The sequence below is a fragment of the Scomber scombrus genome, chromosome 5 (assembly GCF_963691925.1).
Source record: "Scomber scombrus chromosome 5, fScoSco1.1, whole genome shotgun sequence".
In the NCBI taxonomy this organism is placed as follows: domain Eukaryota; kingdom Metazoa; phylum Chordata; class Actinopteri; order Scombriformes; family Scombridae; genus Scomber; species Scomber scombrus.
The window spans coordinates 21,036,879-21,057,623 of NC_084974.1; the positions used below are offsets into that span (position 1 = coordinate 21,036,879).

General features: G+C 39.0%; 1 protein-coding gene across 1 annotated transcript in view; it reads right to left on the reverse strand.

Moving 5' to 3' along the window:
* The window catches only part of cadm2b (cell adhesion molecule 2b), a 151,750-nt gene extending 132,853 nt beyond the window's left edge, over positions 1-18,897 (reverse strand). Inside the window, exon 1 of the mRNA XM_062419075.1 lies at positions 18,781-18,897. Within this exon, the coding sequence (XP_062275059.1) occupies positions 18,781-18,841 (61 nt within the window). The 5' untranslated portion in view covers positions 18,842-18,897. The remainder of the gene's footprint in view (positions 1-18,780) is intronic.
* Positions 18,898-20,745: the final 1,848 nt, after the last annotated feature.

Below are 20,745 nucleotides of genomic sequence, written 5' to 3' on the forward strand. Positions count from 1 at the left end.
ACGCTCTGTTCGTCAGAGGGATGTGTTATAATGTCGAAATATTAAGCCAATTATTGGAAACGATTCTAAGAGCTGTGCTCTTTGACTTCATGACAGCATTTTCATGTCAACATTTCCCAAGTGCTGTTTCCATGGTTTCTGTTATTTCATACCAATAATGCATTAACTTATTTCCCACTTAAAACAAATACTTTGTGGGCTATTAATAATTTGCAAAGGCCAAAATGTCATGAAGCACACCTTCTGCTACTCCACACTATGGGTCAAAATTAGTTAGTTTTCATGCAGTAAATGTAATGTTCCCAACAAAATGTCAAATTATTACCAGGTGCTCTGTGGATGAGGTCAATAACATGCTGTTGTGATGTTGTGTGTAGGCACTCTCCACTCTGGGAAACAGTTCTTATTATGCACAGTCTTGTAAGAAGAACAAGAAATACCTGACAGAAATGCAGTTTGCACAATTTCTGGAAACAGTTTTCTCCTCATGAACCTCCTTTCTAACATTAACCTTTTACATACCCACTACAATGAAGTATCCCTACTAACATAACATGAAAACTATAAAAACGTACCTAATGATACGATGAGAAAGCTCTGGATTCTGCGTAGAATGTATTATGTATATAAATGGAAACAAAAAATGTCTCATCTAGCGTAAATTACTCTTCAAGGTTAATTTTTTAAAACATTTGTCACCAATTTCGTTTTCTCAAGTGTTACCAATGGAAACAGCCCAACAATATATAAGAATGCGATATAATGCAAAGCAAGAAATGAATTTCTTACTGACTGCTGAAACTGTGCATTAAATGTTGTGAATAAGTAGTGTGTAAGTATTGTAATCGGACACAAGTTATACACATACTATCTGGATGTGTAGTGGAATGTTAATACAGTATAGATGTAGATTAAATGATAAACGTCTGTCATGTGAAGCGTATGCAGCTGATCAAACTTTACACAATGTTTTCTGTTAAACCCGTCTTGTAAGAAATGACAGTGGGTTATAGTTTCAGTGTTACTTCTGAATCTGAAAATCCCCAGTGGAGCCTGTCAATCTGCGATACATTTGACAAAGGCTTTGTAGAGCTAAGAATATCTTGAAAACCCCATATTTCCTATTACTGCTCCTGTGTTGCCACTGGCAAAAGTGTAGGTAATTTAGGATCAGCCCAGTGCAGTGTTGGAGAGGAATATCTTAAAATATCTTGATTGTGTTTCACTGAGTGTTTTCAAACCAAGAAAAGTAGAGCACCAAGACGGGTTTAAAGTCAGGCACAATTACAAGTATCATCAGTTATCGTCCCTGCACTGTGAACATTATTACTTTTTTCTTTTGATGAAGCCCAGCGCTGAAACATATTGTTTTCCATTTTCTTGTTGCTGTTTAGATACATTAAAGTCATATACTGACACAGACCTGAACCTGTTAGTGTGTCCCTTTTGTCCTAATGTGATTATTGTCATAATGGTGAATTTGTGTGTCACAACTCATGGCATATTCATTTCCATAACATTAAAAAAAATATTGCAATATTATGTTATTTTCTGGTGACAAAATATGACACAATTTAAATGTTCATCCATTTGCCCTTTTTACCTCTACCTCCTTTAGTTGTATTGTGTGTATAAATAAACTGTATAGTTACAGTAACTTTCTGAAAGTAGATAGAGTCTCTATCTGTCGTATATCTATATTACAGACAGACAGATAGATAGATAGTATTATTACCATTTCTTCCACCTGTAAAGTAGGGAGGGGATAGGTTTTTCGTTGAATAAGAATGTGGAGCATTAGTGACGGCGGTGATAAGGAAACAAAGTTAACCACATAAGCCATCTCTGCAGTCAGCACCCTGATACTCTGCATACAGACACCCCTTTTACACCTGATATCATCATCACCAATATATCTGGATATCTTATCTTTACAGGGAACACAGAATAGGCTGTAATTGGGCCCACTTAAGAAATAAATCAACCCAATGAGTTAAAACATCACATAACCCCACCTCTCCCTGCCAAGGGACAGATGACCCCTTTCTCGGGCAAGGAAAAATAATAGAGACCAGACTATAGCAGCATCGCTTCGCCAGACTCTGGGAGAACTCATGTTTGTTGACTCAGCCAGCTCCACCTACCTTATTTGCAAACTGAAATCCATTCACAACGAAGGAAAATTTGAGATAATGAGAACAGTATAATAGCAGGTGTAAATGTGAAGACCTGCGATCAGATGTCATTATCCAAATAACAAATACAGATACAGATTGCATGTTAATACCAGACATAAATGAGGTCACAGACAGTTTAGCTGTACCACTGTTGCATCCTGTTTGCATTATGTTCAGTTGAGCACCAGGTTGCATCAATAATGTAAGCTTGACTACATTTGCTGTGATGTTATCCAGGTTGCTGGCACATGACACAGACTACTACTACTACACACACACACACACACACACACACACACACACACACACACACACACACACACACACACACACACACACACACACACACACACACACACACACACACACACACACACATATACACTGTGTCTTCTTTCTGTCTGTCTCAAGTGCATTCACCCAGCCAAGCAATTAATTATGTGGATATTTGTCAAAATATTTGTGTGAATTTGTTTTTTCTTGCCTTTGTTCAGGGAGACATGGCATTATTTAAAGAAAAAAGGGCTGAACTGAGGGGGGTGATGAAAAGATCCAGACAACATCATAGACACAAAATGGAGCAACAATGTATTACTGGTGATGCAAAGAAAGCATGGAGCTGTCTCAATACAATAACGGGCAGAGATGCTAGGAAACAAGTGTGCCTACCTGCAGGTACCGTGGCCTTTGCCAATGAGCTAAACCAGTTCTACTGTAGGTTTGACAAAGACACTCATGGGGACATACAATGTATGTTGCCCACTTTGGGATCCTAACCCTAACCCTAACCCTAACCCTATAACACTTACTGAAGAGGAGATAACAAGCAGTCTTGCTAAGATAAGACCACACAAAGCTCCAAGTCCAGATGGTCTCATAGGAAGAGCACTTATCAACTAAAAGGTGGTTGACAAGATTATACCAGGGTCTCATTGATGAACATGTTGTGCCACTCTCATAGAAGAGATCCACAATCATTCCAGTGCCTAAAAAGAGTCAACCATCCTTTCCTAATGACTTCAGAACCAATTCTCTTCAAAGTATCTTGTGCAAATGCAAGTAAAGGGTTTTACTGGAGCACCTAACATTTCTCCATGGTCAACTGGACATCCTCCAATTTGCTAATTTGCTAGACAACCTCCAATAGCACGGTACAGGTACTGATGATACTATGCTCAGCAATAGCAATAGTGCAGTAGTCTTCATATACATGAGACATGCAGTATACTGCACATGATTACAAAAACATGTGCAGATTACCAAACACATCCGGTATTCTGAGGCTTAAGTCAAAATTCTGTGTATCTATTTCAGTCCAGCTTTTAATATGATCAGGACTGACATTTTATTGAAACTTTTTCAACTTGATACCAATGGACACCTTGCACTGTGGATCAAAGGCTTTTTTATCTGACTGCCCCCAAAGAATGTCTGTACAAGGCTCCCTGATGAAATCATTGTGAATACAGGGGTGCATTTGGTTGCATTTTGTCTCCTCCACTTATTTCTATATAAATGAAATGCAGATGTATGACAGCAACTTTTGTAACTTTTTAAGTATGCAGATGACATGGCAACGGTGAGTTTAATGTTCAAGGGGTCATAATGAACTGATACTGATAGTTCCCACATTAATCATATCAACAATCTATTAACATGGTGTCAAGAGAGTGCTTTACTCTTAAATGCTAACCAGGCCAAGGAACTTGTCAACAATAGGCGTGCACAACCAATGTGTCTGCCTATTTCAATTGAGGGCCAACCTTTAGTAATGAAAGGTACTTTTAAATATTTAGGAATAATTTAGACACCAACTTGAATTTTATTGAACATTCAGACTATATTTTATGAAAGCAATGCAAAAATTGATTCTTCTAAGGAAATAAATGTCTTTGACGTGCACAAAGAAGTCCTTGAGGATGGTTTATACCAGTCTAGTGGAAAGTATAGTTTCCTACAACATCAAAAGCTGGTACAGAAATGTTGGATCTAGGAGCAAAAACAAGGTCACAAACCAGCCAGCAAGATTATACAGAACCCCCAGAGACAGCTGGAGCTGGGCACCGCACAAACCAGGAGGAAAGCAACATGAGTAGCTCAGGACCCTTCACATCCTTTGTCTATTGAATTTGAAAAGTTCCCTTCAGGTAGATGATATAAGTTATACCCACAGCAACAGGAAACATCTTTAAAACATATTTTATTCCATCCTCTGTCTTCTTACTAAAACAATTACCCCTTATAAGATATTAGTGACTACTGCTGTTTTATGAAGTCTATTTAAGATATGAATTCATTGTTATATTAGAACTTTCATCTCAACCATCATGTATTCTAACCCATGGCAGTGTATATAAATCTAAAATTTTTACACGAGTGGACAATAAAGATGTATATTCTGTTCAATTCCTTTCTTGTATTACCAATGTAATAATTTAAGAAGAAAAAAATAACATTAGACATTTAACTTAATATTGTTTATAGTTCTAAATTTGCATATTACTATGTATTTTAAATATTGCTACACTATCATTATTTTTTAATTATATTTGGTTTGACCATTCTGAGGTTGTCATGTTTTCTTCCATGAAAATCACACACTGAAATTGTGATGTGGGTAATCCCTACTAAGTGCTTACCTCATATGATTGGTAATTTTGCAATACAGCGCTTACCTTCAGATTGTAGATTGGCAATTCCTGGATGAGTCATATTATTTCTTGGAGCTCAGCATCAAATAATTGATTGGTATGAACTACCACAGAAAGCAATTGTGTGCAGAGCGCCTACTTCTACATCAAGCTACCTCGCAGTGATTGTCCAGTCAGGGCTGCAACTATGTATACCAGGAAACTCCACACAATATGTTGACCCTTCAAAAGGAAGAGTATCTAAATTTTTAATCATCTCCAAGCCCTGAAACTCCTGAACAGTTTTAAGTCGATCAATTTGTTATTTCAAAGGAGCCACATCATTTTTCAAAAACATCCTAAGTAGTGCTTCCGAGGGTCAATAATATATGAGCCATGTGGTGCGGTGTTGTCTGCAACCATCAATAAGGTATTACTACAGTAGGTAAAAGCTCCTTTGCTACCATATTTGGGGTTTCAGAACTGTGCTTTGTTGAATGCATGTAATGTGTTTAAACTCAGATCAGTGGCAATTTTGGTAAAAACGTGCCCTGTTGGAAAATAGAAATTCTGCATTATCTGTTCCACAATGACCCTGAATTTGCCCTGAACAAGGCGTTTTAACATTCTGACGAGCAATTTTCCACCATGACAAATGCAGTCAGTATTTTCTGAACATATCGTTTTCTTCAGGTTGAGACTGCTATTGAAAAATTGCATTACACTTTTAGAGACCTCTGCCATTTGGCCAGTGTAGCTGAACTTCAGCCTCCACAAAATACAGTCTTCATGAACCCTCTGAAAATGCCAACAGAGTCTTTTTTTCACAGCACAAAAGCCTCCTACAAGTACACGTCCATTTGAAAAGTGACTGTCGGCAGCTTTCCACCACCCATCCATATGGTCCCTGTATTTATGGGGTGATGAGGCCTGCTCCTGGGGTTCAGAGTGGTCATTATCTGGGGGATGCTACAGCTCCAGTAGTTAAGGTCACCTGGTGCACACTGGATGTCCTCACACTCCACTAGTACTGGAGGATACTAAATGTGTAATCATCTCTGAGCCCACAAAAGGCCTGGACTGTCCAGACTTGTCATTATAAGAGCTTATTGTAGGGTCCATCCTGGCTTTATATCCTGCCATTTCAGCAGCCCAATCCAAAAAAAGTACATCCTTCCTGTGGTATTTTCTAACAGATAGCTGACATAACTGACCATGGGGAAGGCAGAACTCGTATTGGGCTCAAAGTTCATACCAAGAGCAAAACTATAGTGTCTGGTCTTCTCATTGGTCCAACTATTTCCTATTCCTGAAACCAATATTTTGATCATTTAGTATCAGATGGATGTAGCCACTTGTTTTTTCACTTCACAGATTAGATTTATGAACAGTAACATTGTAGCATCTAACATCACTTGTGTTAGCAATCTGGCTTTCAACATTGTGTTTTTTCAGACCTTCTAGGGTGCAATTGTGACACGATTAACAATATTAAAGGGAATCATAATTTTTACATAATTTTCATTGAAAAACATACTAATACAATGTTGTGATTTTTGCATTTTCTTGAGTCTGCAGTCTCTGCAACACAATATTTAATTTAAAATGATATTTTGACACACATTTCACCTTTAAATATTATTGTGTCTCCCGCGATTTTAAAATTGCAGTAAGCTATATTGCAAAATGAATTGTTCAGCCCGACACAGGAGGTGAATTATTATTCCAAAATACTGGCAGGTTCTGCAGTAATGTTTCTGATTCCCCTTTTGTCTTTTAAGAAATCTACATGAATAAAAACTAAATTAGTGAAACATTTAGTAAATCTCCATGCTTGCCAAACCCTCCTGCAGGTTATTTTTACACTGTGCATATGGATGTTGTTTCTGCCAAGCCTAGGACTGAGAGATTGTAGTGCACCATTTATTTGGCAATTATAACAGCCTCGCCAGCCTAGAGCATGGTTCAGATGTTTCATGTCCCCACAGGGATGGATTTATTTGGCATCAGAGGGTGTGTCGGCCATGAGCATGTTCAGGAAGATCTTGAGATCTTTCTGAGCTTCTCAATCAATAACAAAGTATGCATCTTTAACTCCAAGGAGAAGCAGGTGATATTGTATGGATAAGAGACATGGAAAACGATAAAACACACAACAAACAGGCTGCAAACATTAATTAACACTTGACTAAGGAGAACACAAAACATCTGGTTTAGATACAAAGTAAGCAAGTGACCCTCAGGAAAAGAACAAGCCAGGGTCCCAATGACTCACAAATTCAAAGGAGAAAATGGACTTAGATTGGACACATCCTTACAAAACCTGCTACAACAATCCCTGAAATGGAACCCCAGACAAATGAAGTACATTTTTCAATGACATACGCTCCCTAGAGGACCAAAAGGCTTAAGTATAGTATGGATGTTTTATTTTCTGTTCCAACACCACATTTTTATTTAAGTTAGGGGTTTTCATCCACACATTTTACTCAGACTACCTGTGTCTTAAAGTGATAGCTAAAAAAAAATTCAAGTGGGTTTGTATGATGCACCTCTCTGTAGTCAGTGTATTACCTGCAGTAGATTTGGGTCCGCACCCAAGCAGTTTGGAGAAGCAGACCAGAAGACCAGCACGGAAGCTAAGCAATATACTCCTGCTGACCGAGCCAACAGCAAAACGTATTTTAGCCACCTAAAAAGGCCCACGGTAAAAAAAAAATCAATATCAGTTGAAGTGTACACTATATTTAAAATATTTTCACCGCTCCATCTACCAGCCACCTTAGCCAGTGAATCAAAAAGTTAATTTTGGACACTATAAATAGACTACAACTGGATTTTAACCTTCAACTCTGCTCAGTCTTTTATACTGCAACCTCTCCTATTTTCTGTGGGCAACATCTACTATGTGAGTCCTTTTTTGCCTCTAAACATTGTCAACTATTATGTGCACAAGGTCCTTAGATGTTTAGTAGTTATTTATGTATGAAAAAAGGTCTTCCTCCCCTTGGAGGCCGGGGAGGTAGGTTACCTGAAATTTCGCAATTGGCAAAAGACAACTGGCATGAGTCACCCTTACCTCCTTTAGAGCCAACAACGTGAAGCATCATTATTTATACTCTTTTTATACCATGTCAGTCTCCCTTAAATGATATGCAAATGCATCAAAAAGTGTGTCCTTATAGCTAATAAAAAGTAATTCACGAAAACCACCTTCTGGAAAATATGTACAAGATATCATTCTGTGTGATTACTGCACCTTCAGTACCTGAGTGGTTATGTTACTTGCACGTGTGAAGGTGAGAGGTACAGTTTAAGCCTGCCAAAATGAACCAAACTGAAACAATAATGCTTCAGGGTTAGAATGAACTGCTCTAAACATGCTCCGTGTGAACACACCCTCACAATGTCATGCTCACGGAGCATTCAGCAGGTTGTACACTTTCTATTAGACAACTCCCAATGTAATGTAGTCTCTTAGTCCTTACTAACTGTACTGCTCCTATGAACACAGGAAATGTACTGCAACTTTGAATTTATGTTTAATTTCCTTAAAAATCTCAGGCTTTCTTTCCTCAAATAAATCTCCTATATAAAGAAAAAAAAACATCAGTGCGCTATGTTGAAATGGTTTAACCTGTATTTTATAACTGCATTAACCCCTTTTACATCTCTCAGTCATAACAGGTGAGGGAAATGTCAGATCTGTCTATGGCACGTATCTTTGCTTTTTACAGTTTGTGTGCCTTCCTGTTTCACACCGTCTCTTCCTTTCCCCTTCTTGCTCTCAGCTTAGCGGCTTTAAGGCTTTTTTTCCCTCCTAGCAAAGCATGCACTCTGGCTCTGAGCACTGGCATCTCTTGCATCGGTATGCAGCTCGCGTTCAGACTGCTGATCCCTCTTTATGAGGACATGAGTTTCAATGCTTTTATCCCCCACCTTCACTTGCAAATATGCCTGCATTCAGTATCTACACTCCAGCTTTAGAGACCCGTGGGAAGCCTTTAAAGAGGAAGTCAATAAAAGGGTATAAACATGCATGAGCTTAAGTTTGTGCTTTTTGTGTCTTTATTCCAAAGTTGGGTTTTTGGGATGGCATCTCACTTGAACAGGGTTGGAAACTTTATCATTTTCCACTTGTTACTTTCAAGCAGAAGCTGATTTTCTTATATTTATTCATAAAATATTTTTTCTTCACTAGTTAAGATTTAAAAATAAATAAATAAATACAATAAAACAGTTGTTTACTTTTAAATTAAATATGTATGAGCGATGAGTGATGACATAATCTGCTAGTGATGATTTAACATTTGTAAACATTGCATCTAGTTAATGGTATGCGCACTGTAAGTGGGAATATGCAGTTCATTATATAACTGATCTGCACAATACTGTATGTATACATGTATTACAATGGACATTATGTACTGGGAAGACTCCTCTGCAACCTTTAAAATCAGTTATATTATATGGCTATACAGCTTGAAATTGATGCAGGTTTAAAAACTATGAGAATGTAATATATGGATTTTTGGTTTTAACACTACTAATACATTACTGGATGGTGCTGCAGTGAACTTTTTAAAAAAACTGTCACGGACTGGGTCTATAGTGCAATTGTGAAGATGCAAAGACTCGTTGCTTATTCTACTGGCTTTAGACAGCATATGCAGTGGGAATAGGTCTACTGATAACTTCAAGCAAGTTTGCTCAATAAAATTGTCAAATTTAATTGCTGTAAGAAAATAAATAGGTTGGAATTGTGCTTTTTTTCAGGATGCTCTCAGGCACATAAACAGTCGCTTTACTTATTTTGCAGTGATAACACTGGGGAGTAGAAAAACCAAGCACATGGGAAAATGTCATGAAATACACTGAAACACTGCCAGACATGAAGACATTTTAATTAGCCTCCTCTTTGTTAAGTTTTACAGTGTGTGCTCTTTAAGTTGACATGTTTTCCTGCAGCTTTCCTTACAGTGGACTGAGACATTAAATTGTCTTACAACATGAATGTTATTTTCTGTCTGCACATGATGGCCTCTGTGATGGACAGGTGACCTACCAGGAGTATCTAAAAGCATTCTGCAAAATGCATGCTAGGATAGTCCACAGCTCCTCATGACCCTGAGAGGAATTGAGCGAGGTGAGAATATGAATGGTTTTCATTTTTGCCCCCAACAAAAGGTTACAAGCTTTTTCTCACAAGTCAACAACCTTTTGTCTGCATATGTCCTTCTTGTTTGTTTTTATTTATTTTCAGGGCATTTAATTTGTATTGGCCATATCAAATCATATAGCCATGAAATGCAAAACATTACCCTGGAATAAATAAATGCATTTGCCATGATTTACTGCTTACAAGTCTATGAAAATGCATGACTTATTCCAGCAAGCTATCAAATTTCCAAAGATAGTGCAACAGAGTCTCCTTTATCTGGAGCTCAGACGTCCAGCCTGACTGCTCCACTGAAGGGACATTATGAGCATGGCAACCCGCTGATGCAATGTCCTGTTGACTGTGTGAGAGTGATGGAATTTATGTGTTGATACATAAAAATAGAAACATTAAAAACCTCAATGTAGAGTGGGCACAGTAATTCCAACTGACCTCTGTTTGTTTGTTTTTGTTTTACATTTGAAAGGTTTAGGGAGGTATAGCCAAGTTTCTGCTCAAAACTAAAACAGGCTAAATGTTCTACCTCTGATGATCACATTAAAATAAGCTCAGAAACAGCATTACAGCAAATTAACTAAGATCACAACAGACATTTACATCTAAAAACACCAACATTCAGTACAACTGACTATAACTGTGAAGTAAACTGAAAAAAACATTGATTTCCATTTCTGAATTGAACTTAAATATTGCTAAAGAGAGGCTGCCAAGCTTATTGTTGTTATTACAGCCATGTTTGTGCCCTGGAAAAAAAAGTCCCTGACATAACTCAAAACAAGCAGTCACTTCTGGTCAGGCTGCCAGGTGTTTGGTTGTGCTGTACCTCAGATATTCAATCACTCTTTTTGGAAGCCTCCCAAATATGCACAGCAGAAAAAGAAAAGGACATCTATTATGGCCACATAATGCGGCACATAATGCTAGCAATATTTCATGGTTAACATTCTGCACTCAACGCCGCTCTCGCTTTCATTAAAGGGCTGGTATTGTGGAAAACAAGAAAAATGAGCTTTGGGATGGAATAGGGTGATGGTGGGGGTTGGGGTATGAGCGGTTGGGGTGGGCAGGGGGACTCTATCTATCTAATTCTTCCGTCTTTTTATATGATTTTTTTTAAATTTGTGGCTTTAAGAGCTAGCAGTGTTGAGGTGGAACTCGTTACTACGTGACAACAGAAAGTCAACTCAAAGATGCTAGGGAGCTTAAGCATGACCCCACACCTGCTGTAACTTCTATTGCCAGAGTTAGCATTTCAGATTAGCGAGCAACTTCCAGCTATCTTTGAAAAAATGACTTAGACACGATTTTACCGTTCTGAAACATTCCTTTGAAATCTCAACCACGTAACAGTCAGGTGCTCCCCTTCATTCAGGATCAGATTCCAGTTCATAAACTGCTATGCATTTCCAGCTGCAGCCATTACTACAGGTAAAGCGGCATAAGAGAACTTGCATTATTCATTAGGTCGTATTCCGATTCGCGGGGGGGTGGAGATGGAGGCCAAAACCACCACTCAATTGAGTTAGGCAGTCATTAACAAAATTTTATGTAAACAGTTTCCAAAACATCCTCCTGTAGAATGGAGGGAAAACTGGGCTGTAAGGAAAGATGGATCTAGAGAAATTTAAACACCTTTTAGTGAATACAATCTCAGATATTATATATATATAACTAAAATCTATTATAAAGAGTCAAAATGGCCATAATACCAGATCTTTAACACACTGTTAAGATTTTCTATTTTTATTACCTAAGCAGACTGACTCTGAATACTATTTTTGTGAAGATGTCTTTTACTTCTGTGATAACAATCAGAAAATATCAACAGACAACAGAAAACCGAGGTGACATAACTTCTAGGTGATACAACATCCACTGTAAAAAAAAAAGACTAACACAGATTACATGCCCACTGGGTCACAAAATGGTCTATCGCTGTCATTTCTGGACAAAAAAATATTAACTTTGTTCATAGAGACTGCAGCAAGGGGAGAAAAAGGACCTCATCACACAGGCTCAATGAGATTCAGAGGCTCATCCATAGTCGGGCACAAAGCCCACTTCAACAGAGATGAGGGCCAAGAGAGATTGGTAAAGGTCAACACTGCAAACGGGCATAAAATGAAGTATAGGCTTCATTTTGGGCACAGAACTGAAACGTAGGGAATGCATAAAACTCTTACAAAACAGATGCATATCACCATTCCAGCAACACAACCAAATTTCATTCATCAAAGATTCAATGAGAATAGTTCTTTCTTTCCATAGTTCCCATTGAAATAAGGTTTCACTCAATTTATAGATTTTTTGAGGTGTGTATATCCAAGTAGGATTAATTCTACTGTATTTTCTTTGACATGGGTATATTGATGAGTTTAACCCCTTATTGTTAACTATACAGTATATTATAGTTGCATCACAAAAATATACGTAAAAAAATGTATTATTTTTTAGTAAATTAAATACTATTTCCTGTTTCTAGTGTATGTTTGATGATGACAGTGTGTTATGTTATGAACACAATGAGTTATGGCTGCAATTATTCACAATATATCTGCAGGGTTAACAGAAAATAAATCAAAATTGGTCATTTAGAAACCCCAATGGCAAGGAGTGCCAAGTTTGAATGTCAGCTTGGTGTGTAACAGCAAACAAATTAAATGTGGAACTGCTGGTAATTTACGCAAGCAGGCATACCAAATACATCATGTTTGGATGACCACTATATTGTATTAAAAATCAATTGGAAAAAGAACTGCTGAAAGTTTTTCATTAGGTTTTTCTTTCTTATTTACTTTTTTTTTGTGTGTGTGTGTGTGGGGGGGGGGGGGGGGGGGGGGGGGGGGGCATACGTTTGTGTGTGCTTAGAGAATGATTTACTAAAGATAAAACACATAAGTGAAAAATGCAGTTTTCTTGAATACAATTTTGGACTACAAACATATTATGAACAAGTATTCCAGCTATTTTAATTGATGACATGACGAATGGAATACTGGCTGTTGTGGTTACAGCTTTGGCAGAGGGCCATTCATGTTTAGAAATATCAACCCAGCTGTCTGAAATCATAGGAATACATATCAATTCTGTTTTATAGTAGATGTCCACTTTCACATGTATGAAGGTGCCTCTATAGGAGGCTGAGATTGATGTAGCACCGTTTTAACCACTTTTCAGCGTGACATATTATGACATTAAACTTATCATGGGTATCTTCAGACAGGCTTCTTGACAAGTAAAAAATCTCTTAACCTCTTTTTCTCAAATACGGGTCAAAACAATCTTTAAAAGTGTAATTGCCCTTACAGTCTATCAACTTCATTGCTAAGCCTATGCCCATTCGGAGGGGGCATGGCGTGTAAAAGTGCTATGACAAAGAGAATGGCGAAGGGAGACTGACAGCACGAGGCGTAGTTGGGGCAGTGAGCAGCTAATCTTTAAGCCCGTTCCCCACTTGTCTGAGCACATTTGCCTCTGGCTTGTGGCTTATCCTCACAGATGTATATCTGTCAACAGAAAGCAAGAAGGCCAGCAGTGGCTCTTTTGGAGCACATTTGTCCCCTTTACTGGATTATTCATTTGCAGTAGTACACAACGCAGCACCACAGCCAGGACTTGGCAGCAGGGAGACGATCTGCAGGGATAAGCTAACCCTCAGCAGTGAGGAACGGGTATCCTTGAATGTAAACCACCTTCCTCTGTCATACCTTGCCTTCAGTTCAGCCAGTTTATGCCTGCTGCCTGATTATTCCAACCCACAGGAGATATGCCCATGTTTATATCTCGCAGGCTCCCTGTGTCTCACAATATGTGACATTTTGGGGTTCACTTTCACTTTGGTCCAATATGTATTTATTTCAAGAGATTTTCAATACACCCAGATCCAAGCTGAAACAGAGCTCCACCTTCACATAAAAGGACTATGAAGTGGTGCACCAACTGCCATCCTATAGTGCACTCAAAATGAAAAATCGACTGTGCTGGTAGGAAAGTTATTCACATCTATGTCCACTGTTCAAATGCTGAGAATGGTGCTGAAATAAACCATGTAAATGGTTGAAATGGCTTTCTAGAGAGGCCATGTGGTTTCAGTCCCTGACAACTGTAGTGCACAAACGGAGGCTGAAAGGAAACACTCTGATACTTAATTTTAATCCTGACCCTTTAAAATTCTGCTGTTTAATTTTTTTTCATACATAATGAATATTTTAGACTATTGTTAGGCTCGAGAAAGCTGATTGGATTTTACTGACATAATAGGCTATACAGAATCCTAACTATATGCATACAGACCAGAATGTGTTAATTCAAATAGATTCCATTTATTTAGCTTATCTATTGGAATTTTTATCCTGATGAATGCAAATGAAAACATTTTAAAAATGCAAAGCGTTTTATACTATATAATGTATGCATTCATATGAATGCATGTATTGTAGGTATAATATGCTTCTTTTACTTTTGAAATAGCTTTGGATTGGAGTTCCAAACATGTGAGTTTCAAATATTGGCTTCTTGCAAAAAAGATGCAAATAAAAACACAGTAATACTGTGTGAGATAAATGTCATTATGGAATCAAACAATTGTAAATCACCAAAATGCTGTTCCCAAGACAATATTATTTTGGGAACTATATGGTCCAATGGATCATCATTTCTTTAGTGATCTGTGAAATACAAGTGGAACATAGAAAGATGCATAGAAGACTTATACAAAATTCAGTAACCATTCCATAATTTACTGTCTAATTTATGTAAGCTGACTAATCAAATTACTTCCTGTTCTACTCTTACCAAATAAGCAATACTTAATAATCATAGTAGGGTTTTTAACTCTCAAAAACTGGTAGGTATTCTATTAGGCCAATATTTAAAGGAAATATCAAATGTTTTACAATATGCTTTTGCATATTTTATCACTTGCCTCAATTCCCTCCCTAATCAGGGAAAGAATTCCATCTACATTATGGGGGAATTATTCATCCTCAACCTCCTTGTCTCTTTTTGTCCGTAGTTTTGATGTCTGTGGTTTTGATACCAGATTAAAAGTCTGGGAAAAAAGAGAGCCACTTTCATTTATCCTCCACTTTGCCCTCATTACTGCCCCCACACGTTATGGTCAAACACACACCAATGCTCAAATGTCACCTGCAGGTTGTACTTGCCAAAATGTCTGACGAGATAAGAAATGATGAAAGGCTCCATGCTCAAACAAAAGAAAAGTTCCATTGGCGGTATGGGAGCTTTTTGGGCTCTGTAAGAAGGGAAGTGATGAAACACTTGACTAGAAGGAATGTCAGACTAAACCAGAGAAGCTGTGGCCAACAAAGAAAGACACAGATCATAAAACTTACATCTCTGACAAAACAAGCCCACAGGTCTCCAAAGAGACTAAGTATAGCCGCACCACATGGCTAATTAGCATTACTAGCCTGTCTGCCACCTAACCTGTTAACTGGCTCCGACAAGTCTTCCAGATGTCTGCATGAGCCATCTTTAGTGAAATCTGTTGTGGCGATTGGTGCGGTTATATACCAACGCTTTACAGGGTGAAATAAGCTCCCAATTATGCACATATGGGGACAACAGAAATTCGCACTCTGGAGGGGAGACACAACAATCCATCAACTCAGTCACAACAATATATTAAGCATTTAAGCAGTGGAGCACTCCATAGGTTGCAGGTATAGATAAGAGTCCAGCAATGCATTTAAGCAAAATACTAACAGTGTAGTTGTTTTAAGAGGGATGAGGCTGCATGAAATGGTTCTCAGCATTATGGAGCATGAACAGAGCTGCCGAGGCTAAGGTCTTGTCTCCAGTATCACTGCAGCGTGTGATGTGGTGCACTGTAATTTAACTGTCGATTAGGCTGTGATCGCAGAAGAAGTATGCACAGTATTACCTGCGCAGAGGAGGTTATGTTTCCAGTCGTGTTTGTTGGTTTGTTTTTCTGATGGTGAGCAAGAGTTCTCAAAAACGTTTTTACAGGTTTTTAATGAAATTTGGTAGAAAGGTTCTGCCATGGCCCAGTGCAGAACCAGATCCAGATGCACAATCCACATCCAGTTTACTAACAGACTTGTTAACACCACAACATATGGCATTCTTGGAATATTTGCCACCAGTGAAACAACTGCTCTTACTTGAATGAAAAAAGTCTGGCATATGTATCCAAGAATTGCCTAAATCTGTGTGTTTTTTCCCCCAGCTGATCCATATCCCCATGCAGATAAACATTTTCTGAGCATTTTAAAAAGACATTTTGTGCAGCCTTGGCGAAGTATGTGTTCTATGAGTGCTTTCTTGATTCATTCATTTCATTTATTGTTTGATTGCTATAAGCTCATGTCTCCTCCAAAGCAGGAGCTTTATGTTTTGGAAACTGAATTTTGGGCTCATGCCCTGGTTGCTCCAGGTTCCATATGTCTAAACTTCAGCCACATAGGATAAATATTTAAAGTAACCCTTGAAGTTGGCTCTATCTCAGCAGAGCTCTTGGAAAAGACAATAAAAATGTGTGTCAAGAAATCAAATCTGTTTCAAGATGGGCTAGCTTGCTGCAGTCCATTTTAGTCTCAACATTACTTGCTAATGATGCTAATACTTCTAGTCCTAATACAGTCAAATACTGAAGCAACAATAAAATGCAATAATGTATTATGGGGTAATCCTAAAGGCTAAAGGCATGAGTGTTGCCATTGTACTGTAAGAGTAAATCATCTTAAACCCGCCATGGGACTTCAGTGGAAATTATAGACACTCAACATCTGCATCATGCAACAACCCTTTAATGCAAGATGTTGCCAAATTCACATGAAAATCCCGCTCACTACATTAATATTTTATTAACATTAACATTTCCTTACAATGATTTCCTTAATGCAACGCTTTTTAGAGGTCAATCCTTAAATCCCAGATAATATAACATTACCTGATGGCAATTACAAAACTGAAGCAAGTTTCATGTATCTGAAAGTATACCATAGAGTTTAAGACTGATGCTATAGGCTTATTGGATGGTAAGAAATTATTTTTTAAAGAATACTAAGATCAGCAGTTATGCAATGTCAACACACTTTGTAGGTAATGGACTGTAAACATGCTAAATCAAACATGGTCATTTAACCCTAACCCTCTCCAAAGGGGGAAATCTTGAGGGGGAACAGCAGGATAGACGTGACTGAATGTGTCATCAGGATACAGCTGGATATTGATGACATCTCGACATGGACGGTTCACAAAGATAATTCACATGTGTGGGGCTGAAACTTGGAAAAGCAAAAGACAGTAAGACTGCCAAAAGCAACTTACATTAACCAAAAAAAAGAAAAAATCGTAAGTCAGTCTTGTAAGATTTTTACACCATACAACGCCTAACATTTGAGAGACCCATCTGCGCCTTTTCTTTAACACATCATGGTCTGACACTTGGACTAAATGTGGTGAACTTTAATGACACAATCTATGATAAAAACAGGACTCATTTGAAAGTTGATGTCCGATGTGATGATGCAATGTGTAGGCTACATGACATGAAATACACCAGTCATGTCGTGTTTGAGAAACTGACCATTGGTTGATGGTCTGTTTTAGTTCCCAAAGTTGGACTTTTCTTACAACCCCTCATCAAAAAAGGTAGACTGTATCTGATCATAGGTGACTTTCACATAATCCTCTCACTACAGTATACTGAATCAGCAATGTCAAAAAAATATATTTCCCTTCTCATCTCATGTGGAACAAACTGTTATAAAATTGGGATGAGTGAGCATTTTTTGCTTTGATTTGGGACTTCCTGACATTAAACCATTTGAAAGCCCCCCCCATCCCTCCGTGCTGTGGGCGTTATGTATCTGCGCACTGGTCGCCTACAGGGCGGTGGCTGCGCAAGCATGTCCAAGAGCGGGATGGTCTGTGGGGAGTTAAGGGAGTTGTCATGAGGAGACAATGAGACCAGGCTGCACAAAGGCATTACACGCACAACCTTACATGCGTCTGATCCCAGCAGCCCAACTTTGAATGAGCGACTAGGCTACGGAGCTTGCACGGTCAGTAGGCTTATACATAGCGACACTCTCGGGGAAGGCTTCCTCACACACACGCGCGCAGTCACACACACTCACACACATTCTGCCTACACTTTCACACAGTGCGCAAACTGCCCGTGCTGGAGACAAAAGCTCAACTCAGATGCAGTCATTGCTGTGTGGAAGAGAGAAGGCTTCTAAGTTATTGTCACCTTTGTTAATTCGGTGATTGAAGCCAAGTGTGAAATTGCTCACAGGATGACTTATAAAAAACAACACCAGATCCACTCAATGACACCAGTCGCACAACAAACAAGACGCACGCCATGAGCTGCTGCAACGTTTTGTGCATCTCTGTGTAAGCTTCAGGGAACATAACTGGCTTAACAGAGAAACAGGAGGCGACTGCAGGCTATTCATCTGCAGCCTGGTGTTTGATGTGTCAGTTAATACCAAAGGGAGGGCAACATCCAAGTTGTCTCCGATACAAAAAAAACTTGTGCAACCGCATTCTGCTTTTCATAGCGCCGCACAATTCAACTTCCAGGCATTCCAGCACAGTCGGCTCTGACAGCCGACAACCACAGCCGTCCGCCGGCCACAACTGCTGCGCAAACACACATCAGCCCTAAAAGAAAATGAACTGTCTTTGCATTGAACACTTGGGTTCACGTGTGACATGCTGACATATGATCTTTACACTTAACGCAGCCACCTCCTCCCCGCACACCACGCCCGTCTACACAGAAACATTCAGCGCTCACCTTTAAAGATGCTTGCACAGAGGCTGTAAAGGATGAAGATCAAGTGCTGTTTGACAATCATATTCTTCTGTTTTCCTTCACAATTTTACGTCGACACTCCACTCGCGTTTGACTGTCTTTTCTCTCTCTCTCTCTCTCTCTCTCTCTCTCTTTCTTTCTCGTTCTCCCTCTCTCCCTCTCTCTCTTTCTCTTCTCGTTGGGATGGACTTATCCAGGTAAACGTCACAGTTTCGGACTGAGCAGAGTTACATTGATGAACTCTGCTTTGTTTTCCCCACAGAAGTCCTGTGTATTTTGCAGATTCCGGGGGACAATGATTACTGTAGTGAAGCAGGACGGCAGAGATGCTCGTCGGTAAAGTGCAGATCCTGCCTCTCTTTATCGCCTCTCTCTTTGACTTGCTGCAGAGAGCAAGAGTCCCGCCCACGCTTTTTGACTAATGAAGACGCTTCACCAGTGGAGAAACACCTAGAAATAGTTCTGATCTTCGGTAAACTGTCAAAACAATTACACCATGTGATACAAGGGTTACTCTCTACATTAGAAATCTTGTGATCAATTTTTAAAAAAATAATTTAGCAAATGTAAGGGCATAAGAACAATACCGACCTATCCGCGGAGTGGAAACACGAGGATACTAAAGGACTATGGAGTAACACCCATCATAGAAACATAATGAAATACATTAAGGTCAAGAGATGCAGGGCACCATAAACCCTCTATACTTAAAAGGATGTAATGCTGATGCAGTCTACTCCATGTTTATTGTCAGTGTGAGTGTGGCTGTGAGTAGAAAAACCACCATGCAAGTGATTCAATGAATAAAATGCCCACAGTAAGCAGAGTTAATTTAACACTTTTAGACAGTTTTGAAAAGCCACCCCTGAGCCATAACAGCTTGATGAGCAGACAAACAAAGCCTACAGTCAACACAAGACAACTCAAAATAAGTGTCACTTCAAAATCAACACTTATTATCACTTTGAAATATTTGACACATTTGTTGAGATCTACTCTCTTGGAAATACAATGAAAAGTACAGTAAACAGCAAGAAAAGAAAGCACTGCTCTCGGTGTGTGTGAAAAGGAGGTTGCTTTCCCAGAGGTTGTGACCTGGTGTCTGGGTGTGTGTCAGGAATCAGTGCACAGGCACAGGGGAGGTTAATGGGCTCCTGGACATCCCTTCTCCTTCAAAGGCTCCTATGAGTGGTGCACAGAAATGAGTGTGACCATCCCTAAAGACAGAGGTGTGGGGGAAAGTGGCGGCTCCAGCCAGGGATCGTTTTCTAAGCCCATCGCGAGGATTTTACACATGGTTTAACATGCTGCCAGGCGAATTTGGTTCAATTTTGCACAGTGGCCTTCCACGCCACTCCCACTTCAAATCAAACTGCTGACCTGGCCATACCACCTGAGAAAAAGCTCAGTGCTAAAAATATATTGCAGGCTTTTAAATAATTGGCTTTTCTCTCAGTAGGAATAAATTAAATGACATGAGGAGCTCTGTAAGTCATTATCTAAACAAGCAATCAGTGGGATCACTAATTTTCATTGCCAAACAAGAAATTAATGCAGCGTTTTTCCGCATGTTCTGATCCATTACAGCTTTTAATCAGAATGAGACGTATGGGGACCTTTAACTAAGATGTGCGCTCCCTCAGTTTAGTATGTAGATGCTGCCTGTTAGCCTTTTAACTTGGAACCCTGCACATCTCTAATCCCTGAGGAACCATTGTTGCCTTCTGAACTGTAAACCCTGAAGGACTGAGCTCTCTTGTGTGACATACATTCACTATACAACGCACTTATAATTCAGAGCAGAACTATACAAAGCCAATTAACATGAGGATGGCGGTAAAGAATCTATCCCATGTGTCCTGAAGGTCAATTCCTCGTCATTTCATTAGATCTACAGAGTACACTCCTCTCATGCGCCTTTTAAACAGCAAGAATTTATTGACCATG